Source organism: Dermacentor albipictus, chromosome 3, assembly GCF_038994185.2.
Source record: "Dermacentor albipictus isolate Rhodes 1998 colony chromosome 3, USDA_Dalb.pri_finalv2, whole genome shotgun sequence".
Taxonomy (NCBI): Eukaryota; Metazoa; Arthropoda; class Arachnida; order Ixodida; family Ixodidae; genus Dermacentor; species Dermacentor albipictus.
Genome location: NC_091823.1, coordinates 107,497,924 through 107,514,164, shown reverse-complemented (window position 1 = coordinate 107,514,164; position 16,241 = coordinate 107,497,924). Strand labels below are relative to the sequence as shown.

General features: G+C 45.8%; 1 protein-coding gene across 1 annotated transcript; it reads right to left on the bottom strand.

Annotated features, from left to right (window-relative positions):
- Positions 1-5,010: 5,010 nt before the first annotated feature.
- LOC135904904 (isatin hydrolase-like) lies at positions 5,011-15,490 on the bottom strand. Its single transcript, XM_065435908.1, has 4 exons — positions 15,369-15,490; positions 14,033-14,269; positions 8,946-9,210; positions 5,011-5,388 (listed from the first exon to the last, which is right to left on the bottom strand). The coding sequence occupies exons 2-4, from the start codon at positions 14,245-14,247 to the stop codon at positions 5,074-5,076; spliced, it is 795 nt and encodes a 264-aa protein (XP_065291980.1). The 5' UTR covers positions 14,248-14,269; positions 15,369-15,490; the 3' UTR covers positions 5,011-5,073.
- Between the last annotated feature and the right edge of the window lie 751 nt (positions 15,491-16,241).

Sequence of the window (16,241 nt, the reverse complement as noted above, 5' to 3'; positions counted from 1 at the left end):
GAAAACTCGGCGCTCGCTACTTTTTTGTCGAGAATGCTGCGTTACACTGATAACGCGCATGCCGTTCGTGACTGGGAAGTACCGGGCTCGCAGCGTTAAAGAAAGGAAACGCGGGCAAGCCAGATGACGATTATTGTTGTGGGACAAGATAATCCCCAAAGGGTGTAAATTTTTCTGAGAGTGAAGACCTAAATTTAAACCACCTGCACGTCTCAAAGTTCATTGGCTCATCTATATTTACTCTTGAGTTGTCATCGCTTGGGCGTTGTCACCTCATAACCTCTTGTTTTTCAAGGGGTGCTATGCAAGTACGCCCGAGTTTGGCAGAGTTCCGGATCACTGTCAGCTGCGGCGTCGCCCTCAGATGATTGAGCTATTGCTATCAAGAATTAAATTTAAACCCTCTGCACGTTTCTAAGTTTTTTGGCTCATCTATATTCACTCTTGAGCTGTCATCACTTGGGCGTTGTCACCTCAGGGCTGCCGAAAAGGAGTCACGTGGCGAAACCGTCAGTAGTTTTTGCGGCCAAAACTGTTAAGGGCTAGTCCCCCAGGATTCTGTACGTGTGTAGACACAAAATCCTGAAGATGTGCAATGCCGGGTGGATCCGCTGCGGAGGTGAAGCAGGCGTTAAGCACTCCCCATATGTGGGCTGATCGCGAACATAGTGCAATGCTGGGCCGACCCGCGGCGGAAGTGCAGTTCGCCATTAAGGGGCCCACATACACAGCATCGCTGGTCGTCTTTCTTCCCAGAGTGGAACGTCACTGATTTCTTTGTTTCATCTTATCATTCCACCAAGCGAATTACCGGTCCATGTAAGTCATAAATAAAGGTTACTGATGTGTTTATATTACGCCCTTTATTGTAGCTTATCACTTTATGGTAGTTTACAAGTAGTGGCTGCCGAGAAAAGCCTTTCCCATACATTTAGATCAGAGCCCGTGAGCTAAAGCTTCCTCTTAATATTATTCAGCGAAATTGGGCACTTTGTCTTTTCTTCCTTTTTCTTTCTTTTTATTCCCAGCAAAAAAAATCATTTTTTTCCTCCAAAAGTCTTAGTTTCTTGTTTTACAAAGTCCACACATCTCTACCTAAACCACGACTGTAAGCGGCCTTCACCTTCAGCCGAAAAATGCCGACTATCGAGAGGCTACCTGCGTCGCTGTAAAGGTATGCGGCTTTCGAGTGTTGGTAGAGCACTTCTTCAGAGTTAAGGATATTCTTGCTTCGAAAGCCCGGGAATTCGCGTACTTCTTTTACAGCGAAGCTATGAGCCTCTCGTTGGTCGGAATTTGTCCTGTCGATGTACGTGCGCAGAGTGTATCCATGGCAGAGTGTATAAGCGTGACTGAACGAGGACGTAGAAAGAAACTATGTCTGTGTCTGTATCTGTTTCTACGTCCTCCTTCAGTCGCGCTTATACACTCTAAACATGTAGCGCTCCCCGCATAAGTTTCCAGGTAAAGATTACTGTTGCAAAAGCTGCCGTGGCGACGGCAGCTTGCTACGCAGTGAGTGACGTGACTAGCCTTTCCTATATAAAAGAACCAGCCTAGCAACTGATTTTATTGTTGTTGCAGCACGGCAAGGCAACGCATACTTATGACAACCGAGGATCAGCATGAATACGAGCAGCGGCAGACGGGAAAAGAAACGGCAGTACCACCTGCGGCAGCATGCTGTACAAATTACCATTACTCTCATTACTATCATTACTCTAACTTACCATTGCTACCATTACTCTAAAGCGACATCCACTTTCGCAGGGCGCAGATGGCGAGTCATTTTCATGCGAAGCATATTACGAGAGCTCAACCCAGCTCCTCAGACGCGGCGGTGTCGCCTTCAATGACCTTTGACCCCATGCCATACCACGTGACACCGTGACGTCACGACAGAGGAGAAACGGGGCTCCAACTCGCGCCGTCGCACGCGGCGTCGCCTTCAAGGCTGACCACGTGACACCGTGACGTCACGACAGAAAAGAAACGGGGCTCCAACGCGCGCCGTCGCTCGCGGCGTCGCGGCGGTATATAAGCAGCTGCGCTTGTTTCTAGGTGGCTTTGGCTCAACTCTTGCAAGATGGGCTGGGTTGGAATCGAGCCAGGGTCTCCGGAGCGTGAGACGGAGACGCTACCACTGAGCCACGAGTACGATGCTCCAAAGCGGTACAAAAGCGCCTCTAGTGAATGCGGTGTTGCCTTAGAAACGAGCTGTTTGTAAGGCTCAGGCGTGCGTCGCTTGCTCAGACGCACATTTCGTTGCCGCGCCGAACGCTGCGTTGCTCGACGCTCACCGCGTCCAATGCGGGGCGCGTAGTCGCGGCGCCGTAGCCCATTGTCTTACACCCCTTGGCGGGTCGACGGGAACGCTGTCGCGTTCCACTCTTGAAGGCGAAGCAGAGTAACGCATGAGTTGTTTCTTCGTCTAGCCGAACCAAATATAGCCAAGCAACAGCAGTTCACCAGGCTAAACAGTGGTTCAACAACTAAAATAAAGGCTAGTATGCTTCGCATCCTGGGCTTAACCTTAGCTAAGCCACAGCCATTTTTTTTTTTCATATTTGCTTCCGAGAGCCTGCTAGTGATGTTACAAGGAGCCGTGAAGATACTGGGATATCTCAATATCTAACTCATAACTGCTTAACACAGTAACACCCCGCTGTGACGTTTCATGACAGCCATTGACAGGTTGGCCTCGCAATGTGGTTGCTGGTGATTCATTTTGCCCATTTGTTGGTAATAAAGCAATCCATATCAGAAAGGGGGTAGACAGTTGAGCTATAGTTCAGATTCGTACATTTCAAATATAATCTTTAGGTCTCAAATTCTTCCAGGGGATCGCGAAGCTGTGGAAAGCCGTCGCTCAATTACTTGCCAAAATGTGACATTGTATAAAATGGGGTATGTTTTCCGGCACATTGCTCGGCCGTAATATAATTTGCGTCTACATAATTTTCTTTTGGCGCGGATTTTCTGCACAGAATAGGAGAAATAAAATAAAATAAAAAGAAAAGCTTCCAAATCTGCATCGCGCAGAAACTGCATCAACGTCTGCACCGACTTATTGCCCTTCTCCCAAAAGGTGTAGTTTTCGGGTAGGTCAACGTTTATTAATATCTTAAGTTTGGTCATCTGCGTTCCAGGTGACAGCCAAAGCATTTGCGAGCATCTGATGTTGCCACAGAAGCCGAGCACTTGAGGCACTTTCCTTGGTCGTCTTTCGTCAGTCACCAAGCCCAGGTAACTGGCGTTGTAAGGGCTACTGCAGTCCGAAGCATTTGAAGAGATACTTCCTGCACCCGGCTAAGGTTACGGGTAAGGAAACAAGCATACGGGGGAATTAAGGCGCCTGTGTGGCTTCGGAGATTAGATTTCAGTGCTTGGGGGAGAGCGTGGGGATTGGTCGGAAGGTATGCTGGTGTCCAACATGAGGCAGGTGCTCGGGCCACTTGGCCTGCCATCTTATTAGATTCTAATGAAGCTCTTGCACCCACTCCACCTCAGTACTGGGAAGAAAGGACCTGTGGAGTCCGCGAATTGTTTTACAAATGTTTAGCATTTTGGTAAGTCACTTGAAGTACTGGACTGAGTTGATAGCTCCGTGTATGGATTGCAATTCAAGGAGACCAGTATGAACTGATTACATGACTTTTCTCACATGTATAGGCTAGATTCTTGTAATAAGTTCAAGCCACTTTGTCAGTCCGTCAATTCAGTGTGGAATAAAACTAGTGTAGGCAAAGGTAAAGTTCTTCAGACAGGCATTTTCTTTTCAGTTTCTTCCTTTACAAGTGGTCGCCATTGACAGCTGCACCATGGACGTCCCTATACTAACGCGTTAAAACTAACTTGCCAAAGCCATCCTTGACAAAGATAAGTGTGCCTATCGTTATACGTCTATCATCTTGTCAAGGCACTATACTCCAGTTTGTGCATATTTTTCCCACACTGCCGTTCCATCTGTCAGCCCTTATCTCGACTTTGGACAAGAGGAGTAACGCCACTCTTTCGAGTTAACCGTGGGTGCTAGACTATACGCGTCGTCAGTCCACAAAAAAAGAAAAGAAATAATGAAACCTTCCAGCACATGTGGTCGGCATCTACATCAGGACACCAATGTAACTGTGGCGGTAATAAAGAATGTTGTAGCTGTGCATCCGAACAATGTGCTTCGCGTCTCAGAATGGCACGTATACAACCTGGTCCTATGTCACAGCCAGAAAGTTTCTGTAAAAATCGTTCGCACGGCTGTCATCAGTGACAGGGGCGTGACACAGTCACTCTCTAAACTTTTCCTCCTCTCAATTCCGGTCCGTTGCACCAGTTTCGCGTATTATTCCGGTAGACGGTGCGCACAATCGATACATAATGCGCATTACTTCCGTGTGAATATTCTGAAGAACACTTACTAAAGTTCATGCAATCGTTTGATACATATGAAGAATGTTAGTTTTATGGATGTGCGAATATTCTAAATTTTCGCATGACGAATTGTATGTTGCCCTGTTTTATTGAGTCTTGAAATCAATTAGCCACTGCTTATAAATAGGGATACTTCTTGTGCACTTTATGGATAATTCAACTCGCCCATTTGACGACACATTTCATATCGGTGGCCATAGTAGACACCACATACGAGAGGTTACGCAGTTGAGTGCCCTATATGTCCAAGCTTTTCATGTTAAACCGTTATCATTCGTACTTACCCATGAGTCCTTACTATTAGACTAAACTGCGTGTTTTCTCCTAATGCTCCATCTGTGTAATTAAACAACGCACCATACCGCGCAGTGTATAATGACAGAACCTTGCTAACATTTTTAATAAATTTTGTCGTGGAGATCTACGGTAGCAATAGCAGTTTACTATACGAAAAGTATTAAAAAAGTACTCGATTTTGTATAAGCATCGCTTCTGGCACTATTTGACTTCTATTTGCTCCCGCCTCAAAAATCACTATTCGCACACACACCTATAGTCATTGTCAGAAATTACCACACTGAGTTTTTCCATTTGAACCTCTTTAATCTCAAAGCCGTGTCACTTAAGACCCATGTGATGAGTGGTTCACGGCAAGATGGCCACCACCCGCACCGGGGCACCACTGGCTTGGCATGCTTTGATGGGCAGTACGATAGCCGTGGCTCCGAGGGCCGGGAGGCGCGACAGGTCGGCCAAGTTTTCAAGGATGTACACGTTATTGCCAGCAATAATCCTGTGCGTCACCGAAGAGTTGAACAGGTCCACGGACGGAGAGTCCAATCCGATGCCATATATTTGCCGCTGCTCAACTAGGAACCGCGCAGCCTCTGATGACACGGTCGGAAAACGCCGCCATCCATGGTCGTCGATCCCCAAGTAAGCGTCGCGGTTCGGCCACAGCTGGACAAATAGAGCGCATGAGGCGAGATAGATGGCGCATCTTCAAAACCATGGTTAACATCACCACATTTGGCCGGGACAAACGAAACATTTACATTTAAACAGCAGCTAATACAGCCCATTACGTGACTCCTGCAACCCGTGCAAGGGCACACACATCCTGCGTCCCCATAGCAGACGCCAAGGATTTGTGTCAGATGGCACAAGCTAAGAGTAAAAGTTGGGCCACCTGATTAAAAGTATTGGGGTCAATACACATAATAAACTCAAATGGCAGTCAGCGAATGTTCCCTTCGATCTTTTCGCTTGTCCCTGTCAAAAGCCTTGAGTTGTTCAAGATGGATTGTCACCAAGTTGACAAATTTGCAATCCTCATAAGGATTCTGAAAAGATGTCCTGGAAGCATGGTAAATTTGTCTGAAGATAAGACGGTTTTCACATCACGGGAAAACGGGAAACGCGCGAACGTGCTAATTGTGATATTGCAAGTCAGTGGCTACGTCCAGGGACAAAAGGTCACAAGAGTGAAAGTGTTTAGACGTGCTGTGATACAGAAAGACCACTTTACAGAATACAAACAAAATTACGGTCTGCAAGTTCCACAGGCCACGTGTGCCGCTCCTTCACGGAGTAGGCCCGTGCGCATTTATGGGACCATAACATGTCATAATGGCGAAAAAATGTGAATAAAAATAATGTCATGGTACTACAATTTTCTAATAAATTGCTTATACACTACACTGTCAGTGTAATTTTGCTTCTACAGCTAATACCTTACCCTTGACCAAAATGAAAGGGAACGCCAAATTTTTTTTTTCTAGAAAGCTATAGCAACTGGACGCTGAACGCAAACGACTTTATATGAAGGAAAATGCATCATTCCGTATTCACATGGTGATTTCGAAGCATATTCATATGGCGAGTTCAAAGTAACATTTCTCTAGCAAACCATCTTCTGGCTTGTCATTTGCGAACAACGGCACGTCCTTGAACAATTCATTGGGGATCGCTGTTATGGCTCTCCTGTCTCAGTTTGCTTAGCCCACTCCTTAGAAGCCTTTCATTTCCAGACCTTCCGTCAGCGGTGAAATCTGAAGAAAGTGTCAGTTGCATTAAATGTAGCCAGAAAACGAATATACACATTTCCTATCAATACTTCCTATCTGCAATATTTCCTATCTGTAATACTTCGGTCTTGAGGGTACAATAAAATAAAAATAAAAAATAAATAAATACCATTACACGGCTACTGTGATAGCTGTTTTTTGCGACAAACAGCTTACTTGTATGCGCGATTACAGAAAACCACCTAGTCTTGCTGGATCTTTACTCGGATGTAAGACAGCCAGAAAAGGACTCCAAACTCCTGCCTCGAAACGAGAGGACTAATCGCATAACCATAAGGTACACATGCTGTGGTATAAATTATAAATGATCATTGATTTGCTCCATAATTTGTTCTAGTAATGATCTAGATTGTACTTCTTCCCTCACGAAGGTACGGATTTTACTTCACCCCTTGGGCGTCCGATACGCACTGACAGAGACGGTCTCCGCAAGGGAAGAGTACTGGCGCTAAGGAAAGCGGTGATTGGTTCGCTGGATGCTTCGGATGCGAGGAAGCAGGCACAGACGAAGCTTGCACACAATTTGTATTTATAACTTTTTACAAGAGACACACATAGGGGGAAGGCAAGGTGGAACTGGAACACATAGGGTGACCCTATATCGGAAGAAGCGACGGTGCACAGCACTACAAGTTTAATCCAGAGCACTTGGTCGGGGCACCGCGACCACGTTTTCTATCTCTCGGTGACCCGCTCCACACATTTACAGCGGATCGCCACCCAGTGGCTTTGAGAGCGGTCCGCCATCACACTAATCCTGTAGGAGCACTGTGGTGCGGGTAGTCCGCCAACTAACCAAGCATTGAGCCTGGTCAACGCACTCTTTCTTTAAACTCAGTTTAAGGTGCTTGTTTCTCTCACGCAAAACAACAAACACAAAGAACGCAACAAGTGAGGGAGTTGCAAACGCATGGCAGTCGTGCACCGTGCAAGGCAACAGAGCCCAAAACAACGGGCACAATTAAAAACTAATAAGCAGTAAGCCCCTGCAAACCAAAGCTCAAGGGTGATTGACATGCAGTATCCCCCTGTACCATTCTCATAAAGGCTCACTCACACTAGGCCGACACGACGCCGACTTCACCTTTACAGTGTTGCATAGGCGCCTACACAAAGGAAAAAACGCTTTCGCCGACAGTCGGCAGACAAATATCGGTGTCGGATCGGCCTGGTGTGAGTTAGTCTTAACTTTGTACGATCTTTCGTATAACTGATAGCATAGCATTTGCGGGTCATTCATCAACGAAATCTGTGAACGTGGCACATTAGGCTCGCGCACATTTACCGAGTAAACACTTGCGCAGAAAAGGTTTCCCACTGTGGTCAATTGGCCACGGCCTAAGTAAAAGGTTCCCACAGTGGGCAGGGTGAGCGCAGTGCATGATGAGTGCGGCGTTTACGCATTCTGGGCCGTCACCGTGATAGTCACCCGCCGCTGAAAACCAAGTATCCCATTTTGCTTCGCTCGTCAAGCAAGGGTATCATCCACACACTGCTAGCGTGTCTCTTTACCCTTTCTTTGCAGCAAAAAGGAGGAAAGTGCCGATTTCAAGCTTCCCGAGCTTAAAGTAAAGAAATAGCAAGTACTTTTCCAGCAGCAGGCTTACAATAGTGTTTAAAGAAGTGTTAGAAATGTTAAGCAAATAAACGATTTGCAACAGATTGACACCGTTTCATAACCGGTGCGAAATGTCGTCGCCCTCTCCCACTATTAGTGCGATACCACGTAAGTCCGGTAATGTGACCATTATGTCAACGAATAAACAATTCTTAATTATTTCCGACGCACTGGGTTTGTCTTACCAGTACTCACGTACGGGGCAGAAACATGGATGCTCAGGAAAAGGATTCTACTTAAATTGAGGACGACGCAACGAGCTATGGAAAGGAGAATGATGGGTGTAACATTAAGGGATAAGAAAAGAGAAGATTGGGTTAGGGAACAAACGCGAGTTAATGACATCCTAGCTGAAATCAAGAAAAAGAAATGGGCATGGGCAGGACATGTAATGAGGAGGGAAGGTAACTGATGTTCATTAATGGTTACGGACTGGATTCCGAGGGAAGGGAAGCGTAGCAGGGAGTGGCAGAGAGTTAGGTGGGCGGATGAGATTTAGAAGTTTGCAGGGAAAACATGGCCACAATTAGTTCATGACCGGGTTAGTTGGAGAAGTATGGGAGAGGCCTTTGCCCTGCTGTGGGCGTAACCAAGCTGATGATGATGAAGAATTATTTACGCCTCTACGGACCTGAAAGCTTTTCATTGAGAATACGATCTGCCTTTGAGACAATAGCTTCCCAGTCGTCCAAAATTGATTTAATCGAAGCATGTACCATCTCAGACTTAGAAGTCGTCGGCTACTCGAGTTGCTTCGGCGTATTCTGTCCTTTAGGCTTTTCGTTCTGCTCACGAATTCTTTGTCGCCTCACCTTAGAGCGTCCGGTCCTCTCGATAAGAAGAGCACCGCGAGGAACGGGGCCATGCTGTCCTTCCCAGCGCTCGATGTCTTCAACCGACAACTCGTACACGGGGTTCTCGCTCGCCTGTGCCTCAACATCGACGAGTGCGATGGGGACGAACATCAGCCGTTCGAGTGGTATTTGGCTCACCGTCCACTTGTCGGGCGCAAAGTGAATTGGTGCGTCCAGATGCGTGCCGCCATGAGTGGCTAGCTCGATGACGTCAGACTGGTACCTGGAAGAATCAAGATCACTTTTTTTTTCGCGGGAGCTGAATTCTACGAGGTATCGAAACATGTGGTATATAGTACATTTCAGATTTTTCTGATAATTCTACACACCCCGCACACCTGACTGACCAGCGCTAAAATGCTACTTGTTCTTAAAGAGAGCTATTAGTAAACGGGAAGAAAAGCATCAAACGTCGTCAGCGTTGACGATCGTTTTACGAAATGTGTTTTTTTTTCTATAGTTTTGTTGGATTTTCCAGCGTGCAGCTGAATGTTGCCGTTATCAAAAGGGGAGGAAGAGATACTATACTTTGCCCCTCTATGCCCCCCTTCCAACCCCCGGTAATTACGCCTATAACTTACGCCTAAAAGCCGAAGGTTTCTGTTCAATAATAGCGGACACAGTGATCACCGTCAATAAATAAATTCTGAGCGAAGCTACTGCAACACGCATCCCTGAAACGAATGTAGCCCTCTCTCGAAAGTGAGAGGGACGTATCTCCAGAGAGGAACTCCATCCACCTACAAGCATTTATTGTGGTCTGCGCTGGACAGAATCGTGTGCGCCGCTTTATGGCACCGATGTAAAGATGGGCATGGTCCACGTTTTAAATGCTATAATCATGCAATGGAGGCGTTGTTCCTAGATGATTGAAGTCCAGCCGCTTCATACCACTCCTGAAGCCTTAAAAGTCGCCACTCCGACCTACCCACTCCACTGCTCAGCTGTGTCAGAAGCTGGTGAAAAGAATACTCATTACACGCCTCGCACGGTATCTTGAGCGCTGCAACATATACCCCAATATTTTGGATAGGTTCTGAAGGGGCCTCCGTACATTCTAGGCCTCCTGCAACAATAAATACATCTCTAACGTATATCATTTGGCGCCTTTTCGCAACGTGAAACGCGTATCTGATAATGTGCCGCAAAAGGTAATTCTTGATATCCAATCGGATATTGAAATTGGGGGCGAAATGTTTGAGTGCGTTTGAAATTTTGTACTAAATACGGATGGCAAACCACTAAAAATTTTAGCTGCCGTGCCGTCCCGCCCGGCGGAGTTCTCAGAGCCATTTTGTTGAACCTTACGATCACTGCAGATGTTGAGATCTTACCTCAGAACGTCAAGCTTTCAGTATGCTGGTGACATATATACATCCGGGCATCAGCAGTAGTGCAACTCCTGGTGCTTCCACAGTTTCAAAGAGAAACTGACCTCCACGTATACCTGAGCGCCCAAGGCCTTAGCATTTCGACAAAAAAGTAAGCTTTAGTGGTTTTTACTCACACGCCCATGAACTGATACCCCGTTTCAAGTGACCATGAAATGGTTTCATATAAAAAATATTGACCACCTTCTTTCGTTATTACCAACAGAGACTTTTCAGCAGGTCTCCACATCTCTTAAAAAGTAAGCATTAGTGGTTTTTGCTCACAAGCCCATGAAATGATACCCTGTTTCAAGTGACAACGAAATGGTTTCATATAAGAAATCTTGACGAACTACTTTCGTTATTATCGAATAAGACCTCTCAGTAGGTATCCACTTCTTCATGTGGGCTTAACTAATTGAGGCTTAGCTATCGCCCACATACTACGGTTTCCCCCCGGTAAAACCTGGGGCACATCCGTAACGTCTCTAATTCTATATAAGGAAACCGTGTTTATTGGATACCTGCGATATAACAGGCCAGTGCTATATAATGCTGCCGAAAAACTAACCTCCGGTATTCACCTACGTGAGCTCAATGCCGATGTGAAGAGACTAATAATTGATACAGCGAAAAAGCGAAGACGAAAGGGGGAACACAAAACTACAGGACCATTAGCTGCCCATCAACTGAAGAGACTTTCAATTACATCCTCTGCAACTGCTCCTGTTCGACAAGCAACGGCACAATGTACAGTGTGTCGTCAATAGCCCGGACAATTGTCCTTTACCGGAGCAAAGATCCTAAGAGCTCTTCCTCACCGCTCATGAGCCGGAAAACTTACACGAGGCCTGCCATTTCAGAAGGTGATGTACTTAAGCGCCCGGCTGTAGACACGTTGTATTTGTGCAGCTCGTCCAAATGAATGCTGCGTTTATGCCAACATGCAAGCACTTTTGCGGAATCCCCGTGTCCTACGTGCCACGCAACTGTCTCACGTGGTGGGCCATGCTTTCACCCCTGGCGCCTGTGGTGTCAATCTTTTATGTGATTGTTGCTTGTGTACGTGTGTGCAGCACGTCTTCTCTCTCCCTTATATTTTCTTCTTTATTTTCCTGTTGCATTATTTTTCTCATTTTTCTACATTAAAAAAATGGTTGCCTATGTCTCGAAACTTCCTGCTCAGCGTGGCTGGTGTGGGACTTCATCGCGCCCTGCAGCACACTGCGGCGACGCACGATGGCTGCACCGCAATGCTCATGGCACATGTGCAGCACGCAAAAAAGGTGCCACTGTGGCTTCACTGCTCGATCGGGACGGGAGCGCAACCGATTGTTCAAAGTAGCAGTTGCTGAAATTAAGTGTCTCTCTTACTCGCTTATGGTGTCCACGAAGGCTGAAATGGGCATGAAGGAAGCAAGGGTGGTTAGAGTTAAAAACAGAAAATAGACACGATCGAGCTGAAGGCGGCAAACATAGGGGTTCATTGTAAAAACAGAACAAATAAGGGCACATTTATATTATACAGAAGAAAAAAAAACTCGCTTCGCCAAACTGGCATGAGCACTGTGTTTGCAGAGACATTGTACAGGAACTGCAACAGAGTTGGAAACTTCTCTTTTTGTTTTTGAATATTCCTCATATGCCTTGCGTCAAATCCTCATTAAGTGAAAAAAAAATATGATGTGGACACTGTTTTGCTTATCCGCATTTCTTTGGCCCAACAGTGTTATGCATCTTGCTAGAGAAGTGGGGCAGGTTGTGGCTGCACTGATTCGTGCCTTACGCTTGGTGCACTTGCAGAATCAGTCCTCTCAGTTACAGTTAAAATCCCATGCCGGTTCATTAAAGGCAGGTGGTGGCTCACCCACATTTATTAAAATCGCGAATATGCTACGCCACGTCCACATCCTTTCTATTCTCAATGTCAGGACGAAATTAGAAACTGTGAACGACTGCGCAGTACAAGCACATCAGGCCTGAAGGGAGAGTTAAAAAATTTGGCGATTTTCTTCTAAGCTGGCAGAAATTACAAATATGACGTATTGCTGCAGTGAACTTCGTCATGAAATTTCTAGCACATTTGTAACGATGTCTAACAGGACCTGTGTCAGTTATCCAAGTTTGAGAGATTTTTAAAGTGATTAGCATTCTTAGGGTACTTCGCGCACCTTCCTGGGTCTGCCTGTTTTTCCACCAGCCTGAGGTCACCGGGTAATCGATGCTCTGATAGAGGATTGGGCTGCTGCGCTGAGGGACCCGTATTTGGAATGAATTGCCGGATCAACTTGGGCCACGTTTTATGTGCCACTACGTGTGCGCCACTCTTCAATGTACCTCTGCGACGCAAGCTTGGGTCACCGTGTAAGTGCTGCTCGGCATACATTGTTCTTCAGTGAACCTTTTTGACGCAAACTCGGTTATTTATGAGCCATTCAGTATGTGCAGCTCTTCAGTGACGAAAGAAATACAAAATTTCTGCGGTGCTGGGTGGCATTGAATCCGCGTCACAGTAATCAGACAAACTTGTCTCAGTGTGTATTCCCACAAGCTTCATCTGAGGACATTGCGGCAGCGCCTCTGAATGGCGCTGCGTGTCCAGAGGAAGCGCGAGAGATTAGCCCGGCTGCATACCCGCCTTATAATGACGCGTCCCTACCGCGGCAATACGGTACGTCGCTCATTAGCTTGAGCGCTAATTGCCATAACGTCGACATTCATAGTCAGATGTCTTCTGCCACAATTTTTGTCATACAGGTGTGCATCATAAAAGAAAGGGGCTCCACAGTACCAATGCCCATTGTAGTAGTGGTTTCTATGTGGAAAATTAGCATTGGTGCAAAACAAATTACAAGAAAACCGGAGGAAAATGTTTATGGCAATAATGTAATCCTGCGTTTTGTGCATAACTTCGTGCAAAGCACAAAATACGTAAGAACAATGCAAATAAAGCACTTTTGTTACCAGTTCACGCTGTTAGACCTCTTTTAGCTTGTTTCGTTAGCTTCCAGAAAATGTAGCTTAACTGAATACATGTACTTCGGATCAGAGTCAGTATTCATAACAAAACTATTACGATACAACAGCTCGTAAGACCAGGTGCTAGCCACTCCGTAAGGGGGACGTGAATATCGATAGCGGCTTGCCAATGGCACACAGCGGTTACTAATATAAATTCAAACTGAATTCAATTTTAGCTTCCATCATATATATATATGTTGGTGGTTTCCTTGGCAAGAAAGCTGTGTGAAGCTTTGTGAATTCACCAGGTGCTTGGTAGAGCTACTCCTGTACGCTTTAAAACATACAGGGAGCCCTGGACTGATATTGTATCAAAGCTCTAGCACAACACATTCGCTGAGAGAACAATCGGTTGACGTCAGAACAGCACCACGAGGTGCGTTACATTGAATGTCCAAATTTGTGTTGCTCATCTCAATCGCAATCAGGGGACCGACATATATGCGACTACCAATGTACCTGCGCAATATTAGACCAAAATATATGTCGTTGACATGTGTGTACTTCGCACAACTTTCTAAGGTTTGAAAAGCACTTTTATTTTTAACTGCTGCGTGAATGATAATACCAATTCTTTCCCGTATTCGTCTCTAATTGTTCGCAAATGTCTGAACAAACTACGTTCGCGTAGAGAGCACTATATGCCTTACGTACCAGTCTTCAGGCACACTTCCCCTACGCGAGATATTCAGGCGAAATTCGGCGTCATCAGACCAGAAGATTGTCTTGTTGTTGAAGCTGTACGACAGGTCGACGAGTTTCTCGGGCGGCACGAACAGACCTCCGCAGCTTGATGGGATTCTCGCTGCGATGCGGCTTGCTAAGCTAGCACACATGAGCAAGATGATGGCCGAGAACTTTGAGGCCATCGCAACGTTCGTGGGACAAGAGCTGGAAAGATAGAAGATGATACCTGGTTTAGCCGATAATACACGGTAAAACTACAACATACAGGAACTGGGACGGAAACAGCTGGCGCTACACCAGTGTTGGTGTATTTTCTGTTTTTCTTGTCCTGTAGTCTATGGACGCTGTAGATTTAGCGAAAGTCCATTGCTCGCTATGTGGCAACTGCGAAATTGAGTGACATCCGTGTCACGCATTGCGTGCTCTAATCACCTCTCTCTCTCACTCTCAGATGAAAAAAAAACTTCTATCCTGTTTCACACAAATGACATGCACCAGTCATGAAGTTTTGTTACATGCAACATGCGAAGGAATCATGAGAGTGGTGGTGGTGCACTTTTACATTTCGTGGCTTGGTATACAAAAGAAGTGTGCATAGAAAAGCTTTGTTACTGTTCCGGCAAATTCCTCTAAGTGCATATGGCTTTAAGCTACTGGCAATTGCCGCACGACTTGTACTTCTGGCGGTATGTGCGAAACGTAAGGCTTATTATAATAATTGAATCATTCTTCATATTTCATTTACATGGATTATCCTATGCCTTGTTTCTTCATTAGTCGGTTATTTGCACTTAGTACACGAGTAAAGCATTTATCGCCAATAAAGACGACCAAGACGTATTAGAAGACATTAATAAAGTTAAAATGAAACATCCACTCAATCTTAGCAATTGCTACAGAAAAGAACCCATACTGTTTCCTCGAAAGAAAAGCCTCGCAGTTGAAGGAAAATTCGTCCTGGTATGGGACTCGAAAGCGACACCACCGCCTTGCCTGCCCGGGTTCCAGTCACGGACCAGGACGAATTTTTCTTCAACTGCGAGGCTTTTCTTTCAAGGAACCTGTTTGGGTTTCCTTTGTAGCAATTGCTAGAATTAGGTGGGTGCCTCATTTTACCCTTATTAATTACTTCTCTCCACTTTCCGGGTTTTCGCAGAACTATTACGTGAGTATTAGAAGAGGAGTTCAAATTAACGCATTCACATCGTACCCAAACACTTAGTCATGCAATAACACAAAACCCGACTAAGAAGTACAGTTCCGATGACAAATAGCCATGCATGATTTGCAGTAAAACGCTTACAGATGGTCTATGTTTCCAGAAGAGGTGCTACCGCCGCTGGTTCGTCGTACGCAAGTGCTGCAATCGCGTTAGAGTCTGGACTTTCTACTGGGCGCAGCCGTGCGCAAACATTTAAGATATGGTCTTCACGTGGACGATCACGTTACAAAATGAGTAAAAAAAGCAAATCAAGAGATGCTTAAGTAAGTATACATGCATGATAGGAGAGTTGACATCAGAAACCACGAAGGTTCTCTATTTCGAGCTCTCGCGCCACACCTTATCGTTCATCTGGCGTTATTTGAGTTGAGCTCTGCTCTGGAGCGTGTCTCCAGAAGGCGGGCCTGTCGTAACACCCCTTATGCGGGATCTACCACTGGATAGCCTCGCTGAGCCGTTCTGAATTTCGGACGTGATATTTTGTTGCTGTAACATTATTGTTCATGATTATAACACTGTTCCTTGAGCTGAGAGCGCAAGTACGAGAGATTGTTGCATTCAGTGCGTTCAGAGAGCACGTTATGCCGGCAGTGCACATGTCTAAATATTTTTTTCTTTTTTCCGTTAATTAACTATTGCAGGTGCATGAATGCGTTTGTTTACTGCGACAGGAGTTTTCTGCTCGGACCTGGGTTTGCCTTGTACGTCCATTCGTTCATTCAGTTACGCAATTTTGGCAATACTACGTACGACGTCATTTTGTTGTCATCAGGCCGCCTAGTCCCTTCTAGCTTAACGGTCACCCATATATGCCAATAAAAGTAACTTTTTTTCACAACCAGCCCCTCTGCAACTCGTGCCCACGTCATCGCAGAAATGCGTGTTTACAGCTCAGGCGCGCTAAACACTCCGCTATCGCGCGTCAACAGCGACGGGTGATTAGCGCGACGTTTT